Here is a 24,651-nt window from a genome sequence, read left to right on the forward strand (position 1 = left end):
GCATCCTGATAGAAAAGATTATGCATCCAGTGGAAAAAAAACCCAAACCAGAGCTGCTGTTTTATCGAGTGTTTGACATATCTGAGCTGAGCAGATCTTGGCGCTCAGTACGAGTTACAGCTCTGCTTTTCTGAGCCCATGAGCTGGGCTCACTTACAGCTGGCCTGACTCTCAGGAATGCTGCCTGCTTTCTGACTTTTCCTGCCCCGTGGGGCTTGGGGGCTTCAGGAACCCTTTTCCTCCTTTCCTTTCCATCAGCCCATTTAGCACATGCTCTACTATCAGGTTGTTTGGGACTCTGGCCTCTCTTCAGTATTTTCTGGCTGAAACACTTTGGTTTGTACAAGCAACTGTCTGTCTGGATGTCCAAGCAACTGTTTTGGTGGTGATTTGGGGGGTTTTAAGTTGATATGGGGGATATGGGGTATACAGGGTTGTTTTGGGGTGATTTGGGGGATATTGAGTGTTTTGTGGTGATATGGGGTGATATGGGGGGGTGGGGGGGATATGGGGGGTGATTTCGTGGGATATGGGTGGTTTTGGGGTGATTTGAGGGGATATGGGGGTTTGGGGGGATATCAGATTGTGATTTGGAGGGATACAGGGGTGTTTTGGGGGATATAAGGGGTATTTTGGAAGGATATGGGGGGGTTTGGGGGGCAATGGAGAGGTTTTGAGGTGATTTGGGTGGATTTTGGGAGATATATACGGTTTAGTATGGATTTGGGAGGATATAGGGAGTTTGGAGGAATATGGGGAGCTTTTGGGGGTGATTTAGGGGATATGGGGGAGTTTGGGGTGATATGGGGTATAGAGGAGGTGTGGGGGGTATAGTGGGTTTAGGGGTACTATGGGTGGTTTTGAGGTGTTTGGGGACATATGGAAGGTTTGGGGGGATTGGGGGGAATATGGGAGGGATAGGGGGGCTATGGGGAGGTTTTGGGGGGATTTAGGGGATATGGGGGTGTTTGGGGGTGATTTGGCAGGATATGGGTGGATTTTGGAGTAATATGGGGGATATGGGAGGATATGGGGAAGTTTTGGGGTGATGTGAGGGCATATTGGGGTTTTGGGGGTGATTTGGTGTGATATGGGGTGATTTGGGGGAAATATGGGGGGGTGATTTGGGGGGATATGGGTGTATATGTGGAAATTTTGTGGTGATTTGGGGTGATATGGGGGGTTTTGTGGTGATTTGGGGGATATGTTGGGGTTGGGGGGATATGGGCAGGTGATATGGGGGATATGAGGGGTTTTGTGGTGATTTGTGGGGATATGTGGGGGTTGGGGAGATATGGAGGGGTGATTTGGGGGGATATGGGTGGGTTTTGGGGCGATATGGGGGATGTAAGGGGTATTTTGGAAGGATGTTGGGGGCTTTGGGTGACATGGGGAGGTTTTGAGGTGATTTTGGGGGATTTGAGGAGCTATGGGGAGGTTTGGGGGCATATGTGGAGGTTTTGGGGGTGATTTAGGGGATATGGGATTGGTTTTGGGTGATTTGGTGGGATATGGGTGGATTGGGGATAATATCAGGGATATGTGGGGATATGGGGGTGTTTTGGGGTGATTTGGGGGTTATGGGGTGTGATTTGGGGAGATAATGGGCTTTTTGGGGTGATTTGGTGGGATATGGGTTTTTTTGGGAGCCATATGAGGGGGATTTGGGGGAATATGGGGGATATAAGGGGTATTTTGGAAGGATATGGGGGGGGTTGAGGTGGTATGGGGAGGTTTTGTGGTGATTTGGGGGGATTTAGGGAGATATGGGGGTGTTTGGGGGGATTTGGCATGATATTGGGGGGTTGTGGGGATGTGGGGGGGTTTGGGGTGATTTGGGGGTGCTAAGGCCTGTGGGGGGCACTGTGGGGGGCACTGTGGGGGCCCGGTTTGAGATGTCTGTAGTGCACTTTGGGGTCACAGCCCCCCCTTTCCCCTCCTCTCTTCACCCGCAGCCCCCCTGACCGTCACTAATTGGGTCGGCCTTGGCCAGAGGCAGGTCTGACTTGGGGCTGGGGGAGCTTCTAGAAGCTTCTCACGGCAGCCACCCCTGTAGCCCCTTGCCCGCTCCCCCCCCCCCCCACCCCAGCCTTCGCCCTGAGCACTCCCCTGAAGAGCCCGTAACCAAGATCAGATCAGTCCTGGGGCTTGTCTGGACTCACAGCTGACCTGCAGCTGCTCTTTGTGCAAGGCCGGGGCGGCTCCGGCTTCACCTTCACCCGCCCCTTCGGCAGCTGAGGCCAGAATGAGCCGGGGACAGCCACCCCCCACGGGCCTTCCCACCCTCAGAGCCAAACCCCTCCTCCAGGCCCCAAGGACCTCGGTGGCCCTACAGCGGACGCCTCCCGTCCCCCCTGCGCAGCCAGGCCCTCTCCTGCCCTCTGCCCCTCTCGGCTCCTGTCGGCTGTGGGGATGGTGCCACTTGCAGCAGCCGAGCGGTTGGAGGGTGATGGAGACTCCCTGGCCCTGCCGGGACACTATGGCCACTGGCCCGTTGAGGGGACCCCAGGCCTGGCCTGAGGAGGGGCTGGAGTCCAGGGCACACCAGGGGAGCTGGAGGCCGTCCCGGTGCCCGAGGGGCAGCCCTGCTCTCTGGCAAGGAAATGGTGCCTGGAACGGGGCCACCTGGGCCTCAGGGGCCACCTGGGCTTCAGGGGCCTTCAGGGCCTCAGGGGCCACCTGGGCCTCAGGGCCAATCCCAGCAGCAGCCGTTGGTGATGTCAGCAGCCGCCCGTTACACAACCCCTGCGGCTGGCTCACAGCTCGCTGAGACGTTGAGCATGTGACAGGGGGTTTGTTTGGCCGAGGAGCCCACGGCCAGTGGAGCAAGTGAAAAGAGGTTCTCTGAACCCCTGAAGATGCCTCCCCAGCACCAAAAACGCAAGAGGGCTGACGGGAGCAGCAGCAGCTGTGGCAGGTCAGTCGAACCCATGGAGGTTGACCTGCCACAGTGGGGCCATGAGCCCATGGAGGTGGATCCACCTTGAGAGGTGGAGGAGGAGCCCATGGAGGTGGATCCTCCTGGTGATATGGAGGAGCCCATGGAGGTGGATCCACCTCAAGAAGAGGAGGAGCCGATGGAGGTGGATCCATCTCCTGTGGGGCTGATGGGGCTCTGCAGCACCATGGCCGGGTGCCCAAAGCGCCGCAGAGCCCCAGGGGGCTCTCAGACGGCCTCCCAGTAGCCCCCTCCCAACAAGCGGCGCTAGCCCCGAGGGGACCAGCCACTCCGACACCCAGTAAGCTCATCATGTCAAGCCACAGATGAGCCCAGCTTTCCCACCCCCACCCCCTCCCCTCATGACAGGGGCCATCTCCTCTGCCCTGAGGCCAAAGAGGTGAGGAGAGGGGCTGCCATTTTCTGTCTGGCAGTGCCATAGCACCGGGAGGAGTCCCCTGGAGCCTGCTGAAGCTTGCCAAGGACCAAAGGAGTGCCAGAGACCCCTGAGGACCACTGAGGACTGCCAGGGCCCACTGAGGACCACCGAGGACCACCGAAGACTGATGGAGAACCCCAAGGACCACTGAGGATGCCAAGGAACACTGAGGACCGCCGGAGACCCCTGAGGACTACTGAGTACCACTGGAGGCTGTTGGACTCCCCTGGAGGCCATCGAGGTAACTGGGGCCTAGAGGTGGCAGTTTTTCAGTCTGAGGATGAGGAAGCCCGTGGGGGGTGGCTGTCCTCACCCAGCTCTCACTTCAGCTCCCCAGCGGGCGCGTGAAGGGGAAGCCAGACCCACCCTGGCAGTGCGCAGAGAAGAGCAGCCGAGCACCAAAGGCGGCAGATGCCTGTGCTGGTTCTGGCTGGGACAGAGTTAGTTTTCTTCCTAGGAGCTGGTCCAGTGCTGTATTTTGAATTTAGTACGAGAATGATGCTGATAACATGCTGATGCTGTAGTTGGTGCTAAGTAGTGCTCGTCCTAAGTCAAGGATTTTTCATTTTCCCAGGCTCTACCCGTGAGCACAAGAAGCCGGGAGGGTGCAGGGCTGCTGGGAGAGCTGACCCCAGCTGATCACGGGGACACTCCGTACAGTACAAGGTCATGCTCGGCACAGGAATCTGGGGGATGGAGAAGGAACAGTGAGGACGGTCGCAGTGGTGACAGCACCATGGTTGCCCAGCTTTCTCTGCCAAGGCAGCTTGGGGCTCACCCAGCTCTCTCCCTGTCCCTTCCCAGTGCACAGGACACCTGAAGGAGTCAAGAAACCCTGAGTGACCCTCGTCCCGTCACTGCAACTCCCGGAGAAGGAGCTGAGCTGCCGCCATGCCGTGAGTGTTTCTGTGACCCGGGTGCTGTCCCCAGCACTGCTCCTCCAGCCCAGCAGCACAGGCATCGCTGCTCACCTTCTGCCACTGCTTCTCTCTTGCCCAGTGGAGGCCGTTCAGCACCAGCAGCCTGGAGAGGCTGGTGGAGGGCAAGGCAGAGGGGAGAACGGCTGCCTTTGCCCTCGGGCTGTGCCAGGGTGCAGGGATGGGCGTGCAATGGGGTGAGCTTGTGCGGGAGGGAGGGAGGGAGAGAGGGAGACAGGGTCCCTTGGTGCAATCTGGGGAGTGAGGAGCGTTGAGGAGCCACCAGGAATGTTGGCATATCCTCGCTGGCACTGGGAGGAAACCTGCCGCACAGGGCAGAAAGCCTGGGAGGGCAGAGGGTCCCCACTCCACCACGCTCAGGCTGCTGGTGCCGGGTTCTTGCAGGCTGATCTCAAGCAAGGGCCTCCGATGGTCCCATCGAGCAGCGAAGGGGGACTTTGCCGCTCACCAGGTGAGTTTGGGAAAGAAAGGCCCCTCCTGCAAGCAGCTGAACTGTACTCACCTGTCCCTTGAGCGTCCCCGTGCAGGTTGGGCAGCCCAAGGGAGGATGTCAGCCGGAGGAGGAAGCACAGCGCTGGGCAGTGGCCAATGGACGTGGTTCTGCGGGGACACGCAGCCTCTGCTGCTGCCCACAGCCTGGAGGAGGACAGGGCCAGGGCTGGGCCAGGCTGTCCCGGGGACACGCCGGCTCTCAGGAGCCCCCGAGCCGGAGCTGTTGAGCCGGAGCTGCGGTTCCAGCTGCCGGCCCCTGCCCGTCCTGCCGCACTGCTCAGCACCACGCTGCAGGCAGGGCAGGGCAGGGCAGAGCAGGGCAGGCTCTGGGAGCGCTGGCCTGGCGGCATCCACTGACGGGCTCTTGCTCTCTTTTCCTTTGCAGCAGGAGGGATCAGCAGCAGCAGCAGCAGGAGGAGGCAGGCGGGCTCTGGCTGCAGCAGGGCGCTCTTTGGGCAGCCCCTGGCAGCCCTCTGCGGGGAGGATGGCTCCGGAGATGGGGCACTGGGCTCTTCACCCCCAGCACAGAGCCAGCTCTGGGGCAGTGCTCTGGCCACCGCTGCTGGAAGGCGCCTCCTCGGCCATGCAACTGTCCTCCTGCCTCTCCCGCAGGAGCTGCTGGCTGTGCTACAGCAGGAAGGGCCATCAACGGAGGGGATATTCCGCAGAGCCGCCAGCGGGACAGCACTTTGGGAGCTGCGGGAGGCCCTGGACTGCGGCGCAGACGTCGACATGGGAAGCCAGCCTGTGCTGCTTCTGGCTGCCATCCTGAAGGTGAGCGCTTCTGCCCTGCGGCTGGAGGAGCTCCTGGCTGGCCTCGAGTGTGCAAAGGCTCACCTGGAGCCCTGGGCCTTGCAGGACTTCCTCCGGAGCATCCCCTGCAAGCTCCTCGTGTCCGACCTCTACGAGGGCTGTATGGCAGCGATGCAGAAGGCCAGCATGGAGGAGAGGATCTCAGAGCTGAGAGCGTAAGTGTGGGCATCAGCCTGTCTGTTGAGCAGGAGCCCTGACCGCTGGCCCAGAGCACCTGGAAAGCTGCGCTGGCTTCCACCGGCGTCGGGCAAGTCTGGGGGATGCTGTGGGCAACATCTGCTTTATTAGCACCGTGTTCCTGTTCCCCCAGGGTGGCCGAGAAGTTGCCTGTGGCCAACCTCCTCCTCCTGAAGCGGCTGCTGTCCCTCCTCCGGCACATCGGCCACCACGCAGCCACCAGCAGGATGGGCTGCAGCAACCTGGCCGTCTGCATTGGGCCGAACCTGCTGAGCCCAGCCCACGCGGACCTGCTCCCGCTGGAGGCCATGCTGGAGGTGACCCACAAGGTACGCGTCCCGAACCACTGGGGCAGCCTTCCCGCCCACCAGCACTTGGCTGCGCAGAGGGCTCTGCAGGCCTCCTCCTGCCAGCAAATGCTGTCGGGGTGGCTGCCTGGAGGAGCAGCCCCACAGCCACAGCCTCTGGGCAGGAGCAGGGGGCAGGGGTGGGAAAGGCTGCTTGGTCCCTTGTCAGGCAGCGGGGTCGAGACCAACGGTTTGATGTGTGCAGGTGAATGTGCTGGTGGAGTTTCTGATGGAGAACTGCAGGGAGCTCTTTGAGGAGGAAGCGGACAGCCTTTCCAGCCCAGCAGACAAGGAGCTGCCAGCCTCCCTGGAGAGATTCAGAGGTGAGAGGGGGGACAGAGGGTTGGCACCGGCTGGGGCTTGGGACACCAGAAACCTCCGTGTTGCTTCTGACAGGGCTGGGCATCGAGTGTTGTCCTCTCAGCGCCACTTGTCCTGTGGCCTCTCTTTGGCCACTGCTCTCCAAACATGAAGTTTTCCTCTGCAGGATGAGCTCAAACCTGCAGACAGGGCATTGGAGGGCTGACCACAGAAGTGTAGGACTTTGGGTGGGTGTTGCTTTAGCTCTGTTTGCTTCCAAGAAGTCACCACGTTGCACATGCTTTTGCTTTCTAGACCTGAGTTTGGAAGAGAAAAGTGTCCCTGCAAGCAGAGAAGACACAGAGCACCAGGAAAAAGCCTTTCTGGATGCATCCCCCTCTCCACTGGATGTCCTCAGACAAGCTGGGGGAGACACGGAGCTGCAGTCTGAAATGGGAGAGGTACGTCAGCTCCCCAAACACGGTGACAGCGTGTCTGGTGTAGGAGGGGAGTTTCCGATGAGGCCAAGTCGCTGCTGTGCCTCTGCCTGGCAGTAGAGCTGGTGTGGGTTTGGGTTATTCCTCCACCCCTTGGGATGATACATAGCAAGGGAAATCAGCAAGGTTGTGTCTCAAATGCACTCGGCAGGTGTTTGATCAGCCAAAGGTCCACAAAAAGACTGGGGGGAGCAGCTGTCAACTTCAGAGAGGCTTTGCTCAGGCCTTACTTCATCAGAGCTTCCTCAGGTCTATTTGGGGGTCAGCAGGGGGACTGTGTGAACTGTGGCTGATGCAAACCAGCCCAAGACATCTCCTCTGGAGAGCTCAGGTACCAATTTAGCAAACAGTTGCTTACCACCCCAGGTCACCCCTTGCCACATGCCAGCTGTGACATTTCTGGTTTAGGCACCGCCAGCTTTGCCTCCAGCCACCCCCCGAGAGCACAGCAGAGTCCCTGGGGCGCCCTGAACAACTGGCCAGGCTTTCAGAGGAAAGAAGGTAAAATGAGCTCGCTTTGGTTAAAATCAGAACTGACTCCAGTGGGTCATGGCTTTCCCTATCTAATCCCACTGTGGGATGGAAAGGTTTGCAGGCTCTGCCCAGGACAAGGAGAAGAAGAGAAGCCAGAATGGAAGAGAGGCCTGGGGAGAGGAGAGCGAAAGCTGCACGGAAAAGAAGAGGAGGAAGAGAGAAGGTGGTTCTGGGGGCGGACCAGCGCAAAGACGCCGGCAGGTGCAGCAGGTCGGGCAGCCCAGGTGCGTGCCGGGCTCTCTGCCCATCTTTCACACCTCTCCACACTCCTCTCCATCAGCCCAATGCGCTGGCGAGGGACAGCAAGGGACGGTGCTGTGCGGGATCTGGAAATAACTCCCTGGCAGGGCCCAGGGGCTCCCGGCCGAGCCCTGCGACGTGGCACAGGGGCACTGCGCGTCTCTGTGCGCGTTCGGGGCTCAAAGGGCATTGCCCGGGGGATGAGGCGCCAGAGCCACCCCATAGCTCTGGCGAATGGGAACGATTACATCTTCCATCTGCACAAGTGCCAGTGCCAGCCAGGCCCCCACATGGGCAAGTACCATGGAGACAGGTGGCCCACTGTGTCACATCACTGTGCAGTGGGCTGTGACGTCAGCGAGTGATGGAATGTGACCTCACGTCCCTCTCTGCAGGCTCTGCCTGCGCCTGGCCCAGTCTGGCTCCTGCCTGGACTCCTGCCAAGCGTGTCTGCGAGGTCTGGAGGGTCGAGCGAGGCTGCTCCGGGTGCTGGGTGGTGCTTTGGAGGCTGCCGTTGGCAGCTCTCAGTGCCCGTCCCCGAGCCATCCCTTGTGTTTCCCCGGCCCTGCCTGGGTCAGGCAGGCGGGCACCGACGGGTGTGCTTGCGGCAGCGGAGGTGAGCTGTGCGGGGAAGCGTCCCCCCGGGGCGGGCTAAGGGGCTCGGGGAGCCGGAGGGTGTCCTTCGCCGGGGACCTGGTCATTTCTTCCTCCCCTCCCCTCGCTGGGACAGCAAGTGACCGGGGCCTTTCTTCATTTTGCAGTGTGTGACGCCAGCAAGGGGGAGCAGCTCCTCATCCTCAGCTCTCCCCAGCGTGCCACAACAAGCCAACATGGCTGCAGGGAGTGAGTGGAGCTGCCCCATCTGCAGCGAGACCCAAGATGGCGCCGCTTATGTGACCCCCTGTCTGCACCAGTTCTGCCTGGGCTGCATTGTGCGGTGGGCCGAGAGGAAAGCGTCGTGCCCCCTTTGCAGGCAGACTGTCCAGTCCATCATCTACTCTGTGCGGTCAGAGGAAGATTTTCTGGAGATGACTTCCCAGCGGCGCCCCTCCCGTCCATCAGTTGCTGGCCACCAGGATGAGCAGCGGGCTGCGGAGCCAGTGCCCGTGGGTGGCTTTCTGCCCTGTGTCTGGGCGGGCCTTTTCCGGGACTGCATGGAGATCCTGGAGCCCCTGATGCCCTGGCTGAGGCAGCAGCTCCTGGAGATGTACAGGGGGGACTGGTGGGCGGTGGATGTGGCACAGGCCACCATCATCGCACATCTGTGCCACTATGGGCCGGATGAGGAGGCCTTGGTGCGGGAGCTGCAGCCCTTCCTGCAGCACCGGACGGTGACGTTTGTGCGCCGGCTGGTCGCCTTTGTCGCAGAGCGCTGCAGGGAGCACTTCATGCAGCTGATGGAGCTCCTGGACCCCCAGGCTGCCGAGGAGCAGGAGCACAGCCCCGCGGCCACCCCTGGCCCCGCCGTCGCCCTGGGGGACACTCCTGCCCCCGACCCCAGAGCACAGGAGGAGCCCCATGAGGAGCTGGGGCAGGCGGTGGCAGGTCCCTCCGCTGCTGTCCAGGGCAGGGACTGCTCACCCGGGGGCCCCCGGCGCCGCCCCAAGAGGAGGGCCAGCTGCTCCCAGGACCCTTCAGCCCACAAGAGGCCACGCCGCCGGCAACGCTAGGGTGGCCAGAAGCTGGCGAAACCAGGGCCGGGCCAGCAGCTGGGGTGCGTGCCAGCCCCCAAGGGGACTGGGAGGCGCTTGTTAGAGCCTCATCATGAAAGAAGGAAAATAAAACGATGAAAACTGCATGAGAAGTCTCAGTCTCTCCTTACACGCAGGGCGGCTGGCATTGCTGTTGTCGCCACCCGTGATGCTTTCTCCTCCTCCTCCTGGTGCTGTGCTCACCTTCCCCCTCATGAGTCTGCTGCAACTTCCACAGTGTCTACCACAGCTTGTCCTGAAGCCCTGATTCATCAGTCAGAGAGTTATTTCTCAGAGGTTCTTCAAGAGATTAGACTGGTTTAACTATTGCCATCTCAAGTCTTACTTCCAACAGGTCTCAGGTTATTATCAAATCAGTGAATTCCAGGCAAACAGAATTTTCCATTTCTCTGCCATTTAAATTTAACTTAAAAAAAAAAACCAACAAATAGATGTGCTAGCCCATTTCCTGCTCTCTGTGCCTACAGCAGTCTCCATGTCTGTGGCTGTACATGGATCTCATGGATGTTGACGCTCTCGGTGTTCCGTGTGTGAGTGGACACTGCTCCAAGAGAGTCCTCTGCCTCTGCCTTGCCTTCGTTTGCTGTATTCCACCCGGACTAGGAAATGAACAGGCCCAGTCTGCAGAACAGTTGATCCAGCTTCCCACAAAGAGGTAGGGAGCAGCTGCCCAGGCAGGGCTCGCTAGCAAATGTTTGGAGTCTGGAGTACTTCAGCTGTGGCTTCTGTGGGAACAGGCAGATCATCTGGAGAGCAGGAAATGGGCTAGTACATCTGTTGGGCTACTTGTGAGGTTCGGGTCAATATAAGTAGTTGCAGAGGTATGTTGTTTTTTTTTTTCTTGGGGTGTGGGAACAGTTTCCATATGTTACAGAAACCCAGTGCACCTTGCTTAGAGTGACAGTCTGTCGGGTGAAGAGGAGCTGCCCTGAAGAGAAGCCCCCGTCTGCCTCAGCCCTGCACCCTGGGACTGTTCTTCCCTCTGCTCTGGATCTCGGGGGCTACTCAGAGCTGCCCTTGGCAGAGTGAATCTTCTCAGGCCCCGAGAGCTCTGGGGATGTCGTTACTGCAGGTTTCTTCAAGGCAAAGCTGGCCAGGAGAGAGAAGCCCTGTTTGGACCTGCAGGGCAGGGTTCTGCCAAGATGCTATAATGGTACCTACTGAGGAAACAGTCACTAAATAGCTTTTTGTATAAAGCTTTGAGCTCGCATCCTGCTGCCCTTCTGTCAGCAGGCAGCCCAGTTACTGTCCAGTGCCAGCCCAGCTGCCAGCCCTCGCCATCGCCTTCACAGCCAGCGCTGCCTCTGCCCATCGTGATCTCTGCTGCAGAGTTTCTCTGGGTTTCCTTCCCCGTTCTGTCAGGGAGCAGCCAGGGCACCGCTGAGCACGGGGGATTTCTCCTTTCAGTCCCACTAGAGCTGAATCTGGGGGACTCACCCCCAGGAGGATTCTCCTGTCACAGCCTCATGGATGTGGCTGCTGCTGTCCCCATGTGTGTGTTCCAAAGACTGATGCTGCATCCCAAAGGGCAGATACACAAACACACACACAGACTCACACGCTTGATGTGAAGGGCAGAACAGACTGACACAGACAGGCCAAGGCCTTTACCAGCACCCCTGGGTTCGTAACCAGCCCGTGCATAGCCAGGAGCACAGGCCGGTCCTTCTCTGCCTTTCCCGATGGGCAGGAGTGGGTGTTTACTAGTGAAACACAAACACCCTTCGCTCCCTGGATTCACCAGCACAGCACATGCAGAGATTGCTCAGCTGACAGCAGGGACAGCAAGTGCCCGGGATATCGGTGGTGGGATGTCCAGCTCCTCACCCCAGCATCGGGGCACAGCTTGGCTCTGTCCAGAGCCGTGTCTGCCGGGTCACGAGAGTCCAGTTTCAAGTTCACTGGTGCACTGTACACACGCACACCGGGGTCCCACCAGCAGCCGCCCTGAGACACTCTGTGTTCCAGCTGCTGTCCCCAAGACCTCTGGCCCCCTGTGACCAGGGGTCCCTTCTCCCACTGCACCCTCCCCCTCCCCTCCAACCAGGCTCGGGGTCACCCCTCGGAGTGACTCTTTCCCTTTGTGCCCAACTTGGCTGCCTGCAGCCTCATTTTGCAGGGGCCGGGCATGGAATCCTTGCCTTGCCCGGGAGACAGAATAGAACAGAAGCACGGTGAGCTGTGAAACTTGGGAACTTTATTCAATGACAAACTCTTTTTGCAGTCAGAGGGTGTGGGCAGGACCGAGCAGGCCTTTGACCCTGAGGGTGCCATTGGCTCAGCAGGCAGAGCCCCTGCAGGAGACGGTCATGGTGCACTGCAGCCTGCACTGGACCCTGTCCATCCTGCTGCTCAGGCCATCCCTCAGGTTCTGCAGGAGCTCCTGCAACCAAGTAAAGAGTTCCACCATCTTCTGGAGTAGAAGGCGGCAGGAGCTGAACCGGCCTGGTTCTGTTGATGTTGGCCTTGGCGTCTGAAGGGGGGTTGAGGGGAAGGCTGGCCGTGGCGTTGGAGCAGCCGTTCCTGCTGGGCTCAGCCCCATCTGTAGCAGGATCCAGCTGTAAAAGTGCTGAGTGGAGGTGTAGATTCCGGGCCGTTTTGCTCTCGCACAGCCTGTCCCCCAGCTGGTCACCCCAACAAGCCAGAAATACTCAGCACTGTTGTCTTTGCAGATAAGAGGACCACCGCTGTCACCCTGCAGTGGAGGAATGAGGGTCACGGTGGTGTCAGGTGGCCACTGTCCCTGCCCCTGGGCTGGCTGCTTCTCTCTGCCAGCACCCCCCAGAGCTGTATCCGCGGCACAGAGGGTCTGCTCAGGTGCTGGGGCCGACAGGACCTTGTCTGGGAGGGGGTGGTGGGCCCGTGGGGTAGGGCTCGCGCTCATCTCTGCACAGCGATGCTGGCTGGGTGCAAGAGGGATGTTCCAGGGCTGGGAGCTGGACCTTGGGGCTGCCAGGAGCGCTGGATGGGCTTTCTGGACAGAGTCCCAGGCCTCTGGGGCAAGTGAGGCCCTGGGGAAGGAGCTGCAGCTGGGGAAGGGGAGGGGAGCCCTGCCAGCGGTGGGGACCCAGCGGTGGGAAGGTGACTGGCCAGGCAAGGCCCACGCTGGCTGTGTCTGTGCGGCTGTGCCGGGGCTGCCTGTGCCGCTGGGCGCTGCCTTGTCGCAGGCTCCTACCTGGCAGGTGTCGATGCCGCCCTGCGGGTAGCCAGCGCACAGGTTGTGGGGGTGGACGGCCCCTCGGTACCACCCTCTGCTGTTGCAGACATTGAGGTCGATGAGGTGGACCTTGGCCTCCTGCAGAACATCTGTTGGTCCTGCGGCTGCAAGCACAGAAAGGAATTAACGCCCGGCAGGTCGTTGCCAGGTCTCCTGCCCTGTCTGGGTGAGCCCCTTCCCTGGGGCTTGGCTTTGTACCGGCGTTGCCCTTCTGTCTTGCCGTGGGCCCTGGGCCAGGCCCATCTCTCCATGGGCACACGTCCCCACAGCTGGGCTCTGACTCTTGCCTCTGCTGTCAGGAAGCCCAGCCCGCCTCCCCCGTGTGCCGAGCTCACACTCGGGACGCGAGCGCTCTTTGGGAACTCACCTCTCGCCGTTCTGTACCCCCAGCCACTGACGTAGCAGGTCGTCAGCTCTGAAACTTTGAGCGAGGTGTCGGGCACGCAGGCAAGCTGTATGGAGTTGCTGCACTGGACAGGCCGGTCCAACTCCAGCAGCGCAATGTCATTCCTCTGCGAGATGTTGCTATAATCTTCGTGAACCAGCAGCTGCTTAACAGTGCGCACTTGGGCCTCCGGGCCCGGCTGAGTCAAGCGGGTGGTCCCGACCACCACGCGCCACATGGTGATGTGCCTGGAAGGCAGATGGGGAGAGGGCTCAGAGGGAGTGGAGCCATGTGCTGCAACAGCCCAGCAGTTCCCTGCTCTCTGCTTCACACGGGGGAGAGGAAAGCAGCGCTACAGAGGCTGCGACTGCCCCTGCATGCCTTGGGCTCCAAGCGTGTCGAGCTGGAGGCTGCTAGGAAGCCGTGGCAGGAGCCCAGCCCTCTCCTGAGCAGCCTCTCAGCCGCGCTCTGCAGTGCCCAGGCACTGGACATACCGCAAGGAAAGGGGCTGGGAGTAGCTCTTGGTGCTGTGGACGGGGCACCCGCAAGTGCAAGGGGATATCCCTGTTCCTGGCCCTCCTTACCTGGCCTTGGTGAAGCAGTGGGCTGCTGTGAGGACCCACTGTGGGCTGATGAGCGACCCTCCGCACACATGCCTCGTGCCTCTTCTCCAGGGTTTCTGGATGCTCACGATCCAGGGCCAGGCCCCTGGCTGGGCATCTGTGCCCCCCACCACGCGCGAGGTGCCGTCATCAGCAGCCATGGGTCGGAGCCCGCAGGTCCCTCTGCAACCAGAAACTTGTCACTGTCCTTCTCGACGGCTCGCTGCTGTCCTGGCTGAAGGACAGCCCTCTGCCCTCCCCACGGGGCGCTGCATGGACAGCGAGGCCAGGGAGCCCCGTGGGGCAGGCGGGCGGGCGCCCCCGCTTCTGCTGTAGCCCCGCAGGCGAGTTGTGCCAGCAGCCCGGGTGCTGCATGGTGCCGAGGCTCCTGCGTGGGGCTGGGGAAGCCGTGGTGTGGCCACGGGGGACCAGCGGGCACCCTCCAGGGAACCCCATCAGGGTGCCCAAGCTCCCTCCCAGAGCCTCGGCCACTTACCCACAGCTGTCCCAGATGCCGTGCGCAGGCCAGCACAGGGCCAGCACGACGAGGAGACGCAGCAGATACATCGCTGCCAGCGGCATGTGCCAGCTGCCAGAACCGAGGGCTTGTCACCACCAGTGCTGCAGCCGACGCAGTGCCCGCAGGGCTCGCGGTGCCCGTGGTGCCCTTGGCAACGATGCTGATGTCACAGCGTTGCTGGTTCCGGGGGCTGGGCACGGTGGTCTCTAGGGGCGGGGGGGGACAACACGGGGGTTTCCAAGCAGGAGGGGAGGCAGAAGCTGGGATCGGACACCCCCGACAGACCCCGCTGAATGCTCTGCTTGCGGGATGGGGTGTGCAGGCCCTGTGGCAGGCAGCAGCGCCCAGCCCCCAGCACTGCCTGCCAACGGCCAGCAGGAAGAACCCAGCGTGGCACCACAGCCTCTTGGGGGAGTTCACTGCCCCCCTGCTCTCCGCAGCCCTCTGCCACCAGGTCCTTCCCAAAACTCGTACACCGGAGAACAGAACTGCTACAGGCAGCAGCACCCGTGTGGGTGTGGCAGAGCCCATCTGGTTCCAGCCGCGCAGGCACGCAGGGATGTGCAGCCACCTCAGCCCAGCAGAGCCGAGCAGTGTCACCCTTCCCGCACACAGCATGGGGCAGCACAGAGGCAGCACCGGCCGCGTCAGCCCCAGCAACACCCTCTGGCAGGCACCATGTCCTCGCTCTCTAGGAGTTGTCTGGCTGATCGGGGCCAACACGGACAAGGGCGGTTGTGGCCCCTGGTGTGCGTGGCCAAGGACAGGCAGCTGTAAGCTCCAGGCAGAGAAGGCTGCTCCTGCTCTCAGCTCCACGTGCCATTCTCCAAAGTGTTGGGAAATGCTGCAGCAGCCTCAGCTCCTCGGTCTGTCTCCTACAGCCGTCGGCGGAGCCGTGCTCACATGCGGGGTGCAGGGCAGTCCCGGCAGAGAAGCAGGAGGCAGCCGCCTCCCCTGCATTTGCTGAGCAGGGCCGGTCCCTGGAGGGGCGAGAGCAGTGGCCTGAAGAACGGCAGCCTCAAAGCTCATGAAAGGCGCGGGAGCTCCCTGCTGTCATCCTGGCTTGTGTGGACAGACGTCAGGCACACAGCTGAGGGCCCAGCCTGGGCCCGAGGTTGCCAGGGCAGGCTCTCTCTGAAAGCAGAATAGCTGCTCTCAAGGCCCCTGAGGCTGCCGAGGCACCAGTGGTGCCTGTAGCTGGTGCCTGCCAGCAGTTGGTGCTCATTGCTGTAAGGCGCCTCAGACAAGAATGCACCCAAAGACATAATTTTTGCAGCTGTGATGGTACATCCTGGGGAGGGCAGAGAAACCAACAGACACCACCTGTGGCAGTCAAAGATAAGAAAGCTGAGAAACTTTAGAGACAGAGCAATGAGCCAAGACAAGGCCATATATGAAAAAAACCTCAGAGTTCATGGAAAGGACACTAAGACACCTCTTCAGCAACCACTAGAGACCACCACAGACCACCGAAAGCCCTGTGGAAGCCCCTCAGAAACCCTTCCCCAGATTTTAGTACGCTTGCACAATGTATTAACGTAGGCATTAGAACCCCTGGAAATAGGTGTGTACTTTTTGGGAATTACATAAATATTCATTTCTTTTATTGTATATAATAAGTGTGCGTTTGTCTTTCGACATGCACATCAGGTGGAAGGATCCCCACTGCCTCCAGCGCTGCAGTAAAGAATGCCTACCTTCTAAAAACTTCAAACTAAGCATTAGAGGGTTCTTTTGAAACCGAATTTACAGTAACACCACGGCTGGGCCCCAGAGAAACAGGACTCGAGGCCACCTTCACTTAACCTGAAGAGAAACACACACAAATTACATGTCTTTGTTAAAGAGCCTACAGTGGTGCCAGTGCTCAGTGCTTGGATGTTGCCAAGGATCTGGGCTCCTTTTCATTTTTCCCCACAACTTGATGTCCAGAGGTGATTTCCTCCAGAAGGGACACAAGGTTATGTCCCTGATGTCCAATACATTATTTCCCCATTCAAAGAAAGAGGAGGTGCCCATTTCCCATCACTACTAATCCAGATTGTGTCCCAAGGATGAAATTGTTTGAGTGTCACAATTCAAGTCCTCCCAGGTTTTGTTATTTGCCACAGGTGACCACATACCATTGAGGCGAGTAGTATAATTCCAACACATACACCCCAATCATAAAGCTTGAGCACCCAGCATTATTCTCTGTAGTTTGGTATCCACACTGCTACAGCTGTAAAATTTGTGCAATTCCGATGTTTGCCTTTCAATTTTTCCACAGTTCAAGAATAATTTAAGGCAGGGTATTTGAAACCTGCAGCAGCAGGCCGGAGTGGTTACTACCAGATTTACTCATTTGAGATCTTCTAGCTGTTTGACATTACAGAGGATTTTGCTTTAGCAGCCTGATACAGCAGTACACGGAAGTTACAACACAAGCGCTGTGTAGCGACTGCAATGTCCAGGCGAATCCCAGCACAACCCAGTACTGCTGCTCGCCCACCACTCCAGTTGTGAAGAAGGTACTGGGGAAGCCCTTGGCACTGTGCAAGCTGCCTAGTTGGCAGAGGAGAAAGCGCAGAGGTCTGAGCACTACTTAGAATAATTCCTCTTTCAAGGAAAATACTGATTCAGCTTTCTGCAAAGACGCACGTGCTCTCTCATGGCATGTAATGCCCAGAGAACAGCGTCTCCTACTCAGGAGGGGGGACTAGGGGGACTTGGGGAGCACTACGTGGCCTGTCAGGGCCCCATCCTTGAGGCTGTGAAACATTCGCATCTTACCAGCTTTGGGCTCTGAAATGGAGGACAAAGTGACAGTTTCCCTCGGGCAGAGCCTGAGAAGAGAGCTCCTGACTGAGAAGAGAGCTCCTGACTGAGAAGAGAGCTCCTGGCTGAGAAGAGAGCTCCTGCCATGGTTCCTCACACACACCCCGCAGGCACAAATTGCATCAAGTTTGGCTGCCACAATGCCCCATCGGGGCTTGTACCTCCAAACACCCGTCTGCTACACTGGAGCAACTGTCAGTGTCAGACGGACACAACCCTCTTGTTAGTTCAGCTATTGCGTACAGAAGGTGGCCGCACTCAGAATAACCACGGCTGGTGGCTGCAGGGCTGTGCCAAGGAGATCCAGGACAAGCAGGTTTTGGTGTTCCTGCAGCCTGTCTGCTCCAGAGGGTGCCAAGCCCCAGCAAACGGGGACAGTGGGCCCCGAGGCCAGGATTTTGTCAGTATTTGGTACAGAGAAGAAGGACAGCCTCCCCCAGCGCTCATCCACCAGGAGTGAGGAGGGCACAGGGTGAATCTGCCCCGCTCCGTCACACTCTCTGCAGCCAGGAGCCCGGGGTGCAGCCCTGGACGCAGCTTCAGCGACCCACTGTTGTGGCGCTGAGCAGCACCGCGACGGGCCGCGCGCGGCATCACACCACCTCGTAAAGCCCAAGCCCGTTGCACAGGCATTTGGGGGGAGATGGACTGAAACAGTCAGTGTCAAGGGTCAGGGCGGAATCCCCAGCCTCACCGGGTTTGGCACCTTCTGGGAATTGCCCTGCTGCTTTGGGTGAGGATCGCTGGTTTCCAGGCAAAACGCCATGCTGTGCAGGAGGACTCCCGACTCAGCAGGGCTGGAGGGGACAGTGCTAACATGCTTGGGCTTCTGGTTTTTTAAGTGTTTTAGATGGAGGTGGTGTTTGAACATAACACAACACAAGTTTGGAGCCCTTTCATTTAGCTGAGCAGTGCATACTTTTCTTGAAATATTTTAATGCTGACTCTTTAGTGTAGTGGCTGGGATTTCTGTTCCGTTACTGGAAACATTAGAAATAAACATTAAACATCACAAAATGCAGGAAATTACACTTGGTGTTTCATAATTGGCTCAGGAACTCTCTTGTTAATGTTCACTCTTCGTTTTTGTTGGGATGGACCAGCCTGTTGAAACCACAACAAAACAAAACAAACCACACCAGCGACCCAAGAGGCTGCAGGGCCAAGATGTGAGGCACCTCGACGCAGTGACCAAATAAAACCCCGGAATCCCCAGCTCTGCCCAGCATTCTGTAGCCAACAGGTCACACACAGATATTTTGCTCTTCTTGCTTCTCTGGTTTGTAGTTTTTTTGCTGTGATCCCATCTCGGGGCTGTTCTCAGCAGAGGGCAGCTTTGTCAAACCCACATGCGAACCATCAGGCAAAGTGTATTTTGTGTTTTCCTGGCTGCTGGTCCGTGACCCGCGTGGGTGATGTCCCACGGAAAGGCAGGAATTACCTGTGGGGCCACTGCTGATGCTGATACGGCCGGTCCCCGGGCAGGTCCAGGTTTGTGAGGGGAATTATTACTGTAGGAAAATAAAGCAGTTGTTCCAGGAAAATAGAGTTTGAATTTTAGATGTGGCTTTTTGGGAAAGGAAAAAAACAGAAAACCATTTTCAAAGATATTCTAGTCCTTCGTGTTGGTGATCTCCACTTTTTGTACAAATGGAGAGGGTTCGTAGTTACATACAAGTGTTTGGTGCTGAGCTCGCACCAGCAGTCACACATCCACGAGACACGCTTCTCCCTCCTGAACATCCTCTTAAAGCTCGCAGGCAGACCTCCCCATGTTTCTGTGCTGGATCACATGTCTGAGGATAGTTATTTTATGGTATAATAACATTTCTCATTTGCATTTTCACATTAAATTGCCATTTAGCATCATTTTTCAGACATCAGGACAAGCTTTTCTCCATTTTTCAGTCTTAGCTGTAATTGTTGAACTGTTCTGCCTATTTGTTTTGAATGCATAGTAAAAATACAGGGCAGATGCTTAATAGGCATAAATTGTCCTTTGAAATCAGTGGATTTACAGCAAATTACACCAGGTTAGGATCAAAATATTTAACTGAATTAAACCAACTTGTCTGTTAAACTAAGCAAGTGAAGGGACTATCTGCCATGAAATATTCAGCAGCAATTCTCATAGTCAAACCACACACTGCTTATCTTGGCAAAAACACCTCTGAGATTCTCAGTAAAAGCAGTTTTCTTTCATCTTTATCAAGATCTGTTTGCATTTCACCTTATTCACATAAATGATTTCTAAATCTGTCTTAAAACCAGACTGTCCTGCCATGACAAAGCCAGCAAACAGGACCAGACTGAAGGGTGAACCATGTCACTGGTTTGCAGCACAGGGGCTTGGCACCAGCTTTTCCTGACACAGAAGTTCCTCATAGATGCTCGTGTTGACAAAAGGTCAGGAGAACTTCTGGAAAAACTTAAAGGAAGAGATGGGAGGAGAGGCACACAAAGCTATGATTTTCATTAATGCCTGTAATTTTGAGGGGTATTACTGTCACCAAAATCGAGGATGAACCTCTTAACCCCAATGCAGCATTAAGAGCGGGCATTTCTGTATTTGGCTCCGGGTGCACGGGGGATCATTCCTCCTAACATGCACACATCAAAACAAAACTTCACCCTTTATATACCTTAAAGACATGAATATTCATACATTTTTTGAGAAGTCTCCACCTTTCCACCTATCTACTACGTTTACAGATGGAAGCCGGGTGTGGTGGCTGCTGGAATGAAGAGATGCCTGGTCATTCAGGGATAGGACCAGGAAAGCCAGGGCTGTCTGGAGGTGAATCTGGCAAGGGATGGGAGGGGGACAAAGGGAGATTCCTACAAGTACATGAACAAAAAGAACACCAGGGAAAGTGTGGGTCTGCTGCTGAACACCCCTTCAGGGCCCTGGTGACACAGGACATGGAAAAGGCCACAGTGCTCAGCGAGCTCTTCACATCTGTCTTCACTGGGAAGATCAACCTTCAGGAACCCCCAGCCCAAGAGATCAGGGGGAGACGGTCAGGTCGGGGGGTACTGAAGCAAACTGGACATGCAGAGGTTCATGGGCCCCGATGGAACAGATGTGCAGGTGCTGGGGGAGCTGGCCGGTGTCATCGCAAGGCCACTCAATAATCCCTGGTTGATCCTGGCAACTGGGAAAAGTGCCTCAAGGATGGAGGGAAGTAACTGTCACTCCTGTCTTCAAGAGCCAGATGGAGGACCCAGGGAACCACAGACTGGCCAACCACACCTCAATCCCAGGGATGGTGATGGAGCAGCCGGTCCTTGAAACCATTTCCAGGCACATGAACAACAGGCAGGTGATCTGAAGTAGTTAGTGCGGATTTACAAAGGGGAAATAGTGTTTAAGTAACTCAATAGCCTTCTCCAGTGAGGGACAGGGGGAGAGCCATGGATATTGTCCACTGCTATTTTGTTAAGTTTTTGACACTCTTCCAAAGCATCCTCACAGACAAAATGGCAAAATACAGGTTCTATAACTGAATAGGGAGGTGGACTGAAACCAGCTGGGCGGATGGGCCCATAGAGCGCTGACCAGTGACACAAAGTCCAGCTGGACACCAGTGACCAGTGGTGCACTCCGTGAGTCAATCCTGGGGTCACCCAGCTGCACGGTGGGCCTATGAAAATGGCCAAGGACAGCCCAGGGTGGGCAACACGGTGGCCATCAGCCAGCGGTGCCTGGTCATGGCGGGGAATGGCAACAGCATCCGGGGCTGTGTTCGAAGGGGTGTTATCAGCAGGTTGAGCAGGTGACCCTCTACCTTTATTCAGCACAAGTGAGGCCACTTCTGGAGTCCAGTTCTGGGTTCTTCAGGGTGAGAGAGATATGGATGTGCTCAACTGTGTCCATCAAAGGGCCAGGAAGGTGATGGAGGGAATAGAGCATCTCTCCTGCAAGGAGAGGCCGGGAGAGCTGGGACTGCTCAGCCTAGAGAAGGCTCAGGGGGATCCCATCGATGTGTGTCAATACCTGAAGGGGCAGAATGAAGAAGTGGGAGCCAGGCTCTTCCCAGTGGTGCCCCATGCCTGGACAAGAGGCAACGGGCACAAATCGACACACAAGGAAACACTTTTTCACCGTTAGGGTGACCAAACACTGGCACAGGCTCCCCAGGGAGGGAGTCTCCATCCTTGCAGATATTCCAAACCCAACAGGACACTTTCCTGAGCAGTCGGCTGCAGCTGACCTTTCCTGAGGAGGGAATTGGGCCAGGTGATCTTGAGAGGTCCTTTCACATCTTGCCACCACATTCCAGTGGGGTGGCGAGAGAAGCTGTCACATTGTCACCTGCCTCTGCAAATCCATTTCCCCAGAGCCAGAAAACCTCTTACCTCAATGCCAGCAAAGGGCCCAGCCAGACCACACTTATCAAGGCACCACATCACACCCCCCCATCCTCACCCTCCTGGGTGGACGCACCCCCCAAAACAATCATCTCCTTCAATCAAGGGCCTCCCGTGTGTTTGTGGCCTCTGAAATTGCCCAGAGCACCCAGACCCTTCCCCAGCCCTCGCCAAACGTCATCACTGTCACAGATGGGAGAAGAACACACGGTGGGGCTGTAGCCCGAGAGACCTCAGCAGATGTAGGACACGGGAATGCGCTGCAGTGAAAATGGAGGGCTCTGGGTGGCACCAGAAGGCAAAAGGAGGAGCTGAGGTGTACGGCAGGGAAACCAGAGGCATCCAAACGTGCACTCCTGGGTGCACCAAAAGGTAAATGCTTCACTCTTAGAGGTTGGGATGGCCAAATAGAAGCTTCGGCATTGCACCTGAAGGCAAAAGAAGGCCCCTGGGGAGCATTGGGGGGCCCATCAGAACCATTCATGCAGTTCTGGGTGCATTCAGATCCCCTCCATGACCCTCCACGACCCTCCACGTGTTCTCTGTTGCCCCCGATGCCACTGTGGTCCCTTCCATTCCTCTGTGTGTGTGTTCAGGCTCCCCTCATTCCTCTCTGTGGAGCCTCAAGTCACCCCCTGTTAGCTTCTGGGTTCTTGTAGCTCCTCTCTGCTCCCCTGACTGTGCCCTAGAGCCCTGCATTCCCACCCAAGAATGCTCAGATCTCCTCCACTCCCCTCTGTGCATCCCTCAGTCCCTACCAACCTTTCTGGGTGCCTTACATCCAAGCCATGCCCCTTCCACATGCTTTCAAACTCCTTTTGTTCCCTTCTGGGTGCCTCTAGATCCCCCTGGACTCATTCTGTTCACTCCCAAGTGCTCTCAGATGTTCTCCATTCCTATCCAGCTGCTTCTATGTCCTCTCTGTTCCTCTCACTGTGCTCTCTTGGGCCCCTCTGCTGTCCTTGCACAAGCAGATCCCTGCCTTCCCCTCCTGATATGCTCAAGTGTCCTCCCTCCATCTCCCTCTGCATGCACCCAGATCTCCTCTGCCCCCCTCCTCCAGTACTCAGATCTCCTCTGTTCCTCTCAGTGTCTGCTTAGTTCCAACTCCTCCCCTCTGTGCATGCTCACATACCTCTTTTCCACAAGTGCCTGTGGATTCCCACTGTACCCTTCATCAACATTCAGACCCCACCCGTCCCATCTGGTGCTGCTCTTTTCCTGCAAGTTCCCCTGTCAGATCCCCTCCATCCTCTCTGCATCCTCCATTCCCCTCCATTCTCCCCAACACATACCCAGATCCCTCCATTCCCTCTCTGTGCACAAGGCCAGACCCTCTGCTCTCCCCTTGGCGCATGCTCAGACCCCTCTGTTCCCCTCTGTGCCTGCTCAGATCCCTGTTGCTGCCCGATTCCACTCCGTTCCTGGGTAGACTCTCGCTTTCCCCTGTGCCATCCACCCTGCATGGCCAGTCTCTCAAAGGCCATGCCCCGGAGCCCACAACTGCCCTACAGAAACCTTTCAGCAGGCCTGTTCAGCTGCCTCCTTGCAATCTGGAGGATATAAGCTCAAAAGAAATATCAGGTACTTTCAGCGTCTCCTTGCCTGGGATTCAATAACCACCTCTGTCTCCTGCCCCAGGCTGGCCCAAGGACTGCAGTGAGGTCCCTGCTGGCAGCCCCAGCGGCATCTACGTCATCCAGCCCACAGGACTCCACCCCATCGTGGTGTCCTGCGAAATGAATGTGACAGACGGGGGCTGGACGGTCATCCAGAGGAACCAGCAGAGCACGGAGATCACCTGGGCCGAGTCCTGGAGCACCTACAAGTACGGCTTTGGGAACGTGCACAGCGACTACTGGCTGGGCACCGAGTACATCCACCGGATCTCCCAGCAGAAGGTCTATCAGGTCAGGTTTGTCATCTGGGATGCCACAAACAACATCAAGTTTGCAGACTACAACCTCTTCAGTGTGGAAGATGAGTCCCACGGCTACCGGCTGAGGCTGGGAGCATACTCGGGGACAGCAGGGGATGCCATGACCTCAGACAATCCTGGGAATGTGCACAACAACAAAGTTCTCTGCAAAGGATCTGGATCAGGACACTTCGAGCGGGAACTGTGCCTCCAGCTCTGGGGGCGGGTGGTGGTACTCGGCGTGTTATTCTGTACAGCTGAACGTCAAGGGGGCCATAGCGTGGGGCAGCCTCTGCAACGGGAACTGCAAAGCTTCTGCCGTCCTCATCAAACCAGCCCCATACCATTAGGGACCTTTCCCCCTCCTGCCCAAGCTGGTCACCTGCCCAGACCAGTGCCCTGCTGGGCTGTTTTGCTGGGGGGAAACTAGGGGTGAATCGCATTGGTCCTGCATATCAAGAGCCTTTTCTTTTCCTATTCTCTTGAAAAGTAGCAAAGCTCCCTGCTTTGCCTCTGGCCTTTCACCTCTGGTAGGTTTTTAGGGACCATTATTAGAACAAGTCTCCCTAAACACTGCAGTTTCCAAGCTTGTTCCTTCTGGGGAGAAAACTGTGATCAAAAACCTGAAACCCTCCTGATCCAGCAAGGCCTTGTTCTCTCTTTGTTTTGCAGGTATAGATGATTTCAGCAGAAAAATATCAGTCATCACTAGTTAACCTGATCCAAGCTGCTCTGGGCCCAGGCAGGCCACGTGCACACCATATGCCTGCTGGAGTCCATGTTCGTCCTGCAGAATAAAATTGCTTTCAGAACCTGCACGAACATGCACAAATGTTCTTCATTTGTTTAGGAACTTCTCTCAACTGCTGCCAGTTTCTTGCCAGGAGCAGACCTGAGGCTCCTGGTGCAGTAAGAAAAGACTTTCAAGGGAAAAATTTTTCATAAGGCTCAAACAAGGAATTAAAGACAAAACTTTCATTTCAATAAGAGAGTTGGGTTTCAAGGTGGGGACCTTCCAAAAAGGCAATGGTGTACCTCATCGCCAAGAGTGAGCACTGTGGGTCAGACAGAAGTTTCAGCTCAGTTCAGCCCTACCAGCCATGACCCGAGCTGACCCAGGGCGGCAAGCCAGGCCAGCGTCATCCTGCCTTGTTAAACTGCGAATGCAGGCCCAGGCCTTGGGAGCGTGGACAGGGGAGAAGTGGACAGCACCACTGCTGGGCCACACAGCACCAGCTGATCGGGGTATCTGGATCAGGCCCAGGAGCTGAGACAGCCTCACATGGCTGGATCCCAGGATTCCAGAGGCCTGGGGCCACATGGGCTTGCTCCAGCATGGCGACATCTCTCTGTGCTGGACACGGTGCCGGTGACGTGCTCCCCAGCGCTGGGCA

The 24,651-nt window shown here is 57.3% G+C and overlaps 2 protein-coding genes across 2 annotated transcripts; one reads left to right on the forward strand and one right to left on the reverse strand.

Moving 5' to 3' along the window:
* Positions 1 to 5,141: 5,141 nt before the first annotated feature.
* Positions 5,142 to 6,636, forward strand: LOC141932312 (T-cell activation Rho GTPase-activating protein-like). The gene is made up of 5 exons (XM_074845710.1): positions 5,142 to 5,581; positions 5,666 to 5,775; positions 5,931 to 6,126; positions 6,350 to 6,467; positions 6,632 to 6,636. Exons 1-5 carry the CDS (start codon positions 5,540 to 5,542, stop codon positions 6,634 to 6,636), a joined length of 471 nt encoding a protein of 156 aa, XP_074701811.1. The 5' UTR covers positions 5,142 to 5,539.
* A 3,637-nt stretch (positions 6,637 to 10,273) lies between these two features.
* LOC141932150 (acrosin-like) lies at positions 10,274 to 14,332 on the reverse strand. Its single transcript, XM_074845289.1, has 5 exons — positions 14,128 to 14,332; positions 13,614 to 13,814; positions 13,012 to 13,277; positions 12,603 to 12,748; positions 10,274 to 12,122 (listed from the first exon to the last, which is right to left on the reverse strand). The coding sequence occupies exons 1-5, from the start codon at positions 14,211 to 14,213 to the stop codon at positions 11,706 to 11,708; spliced, it is 1,116 nt and encodes a 371-aa protein (XP_074701390.1). The 5' UTR covers positions 14,214 to 14,332; the 3' UTR covers positions 10,274 to 11,705.
* Positions 14,333 to 24,651: the final 10,319 nt, after the last annotated feature.

This window comes from Strix aluco, chromosome 19 (assembly GCF_031877795.1).
Source record: "Strix aluco isolate bStrAlu1 chromosome 19, bStrAlu1.hap1, whole genome shotgun sequence".
Lineage (NCBI taxonomy): Eukaryota > Metazoa > Chordata > Aves > Strigiformes > Strigidae > Strix > Strix aluco.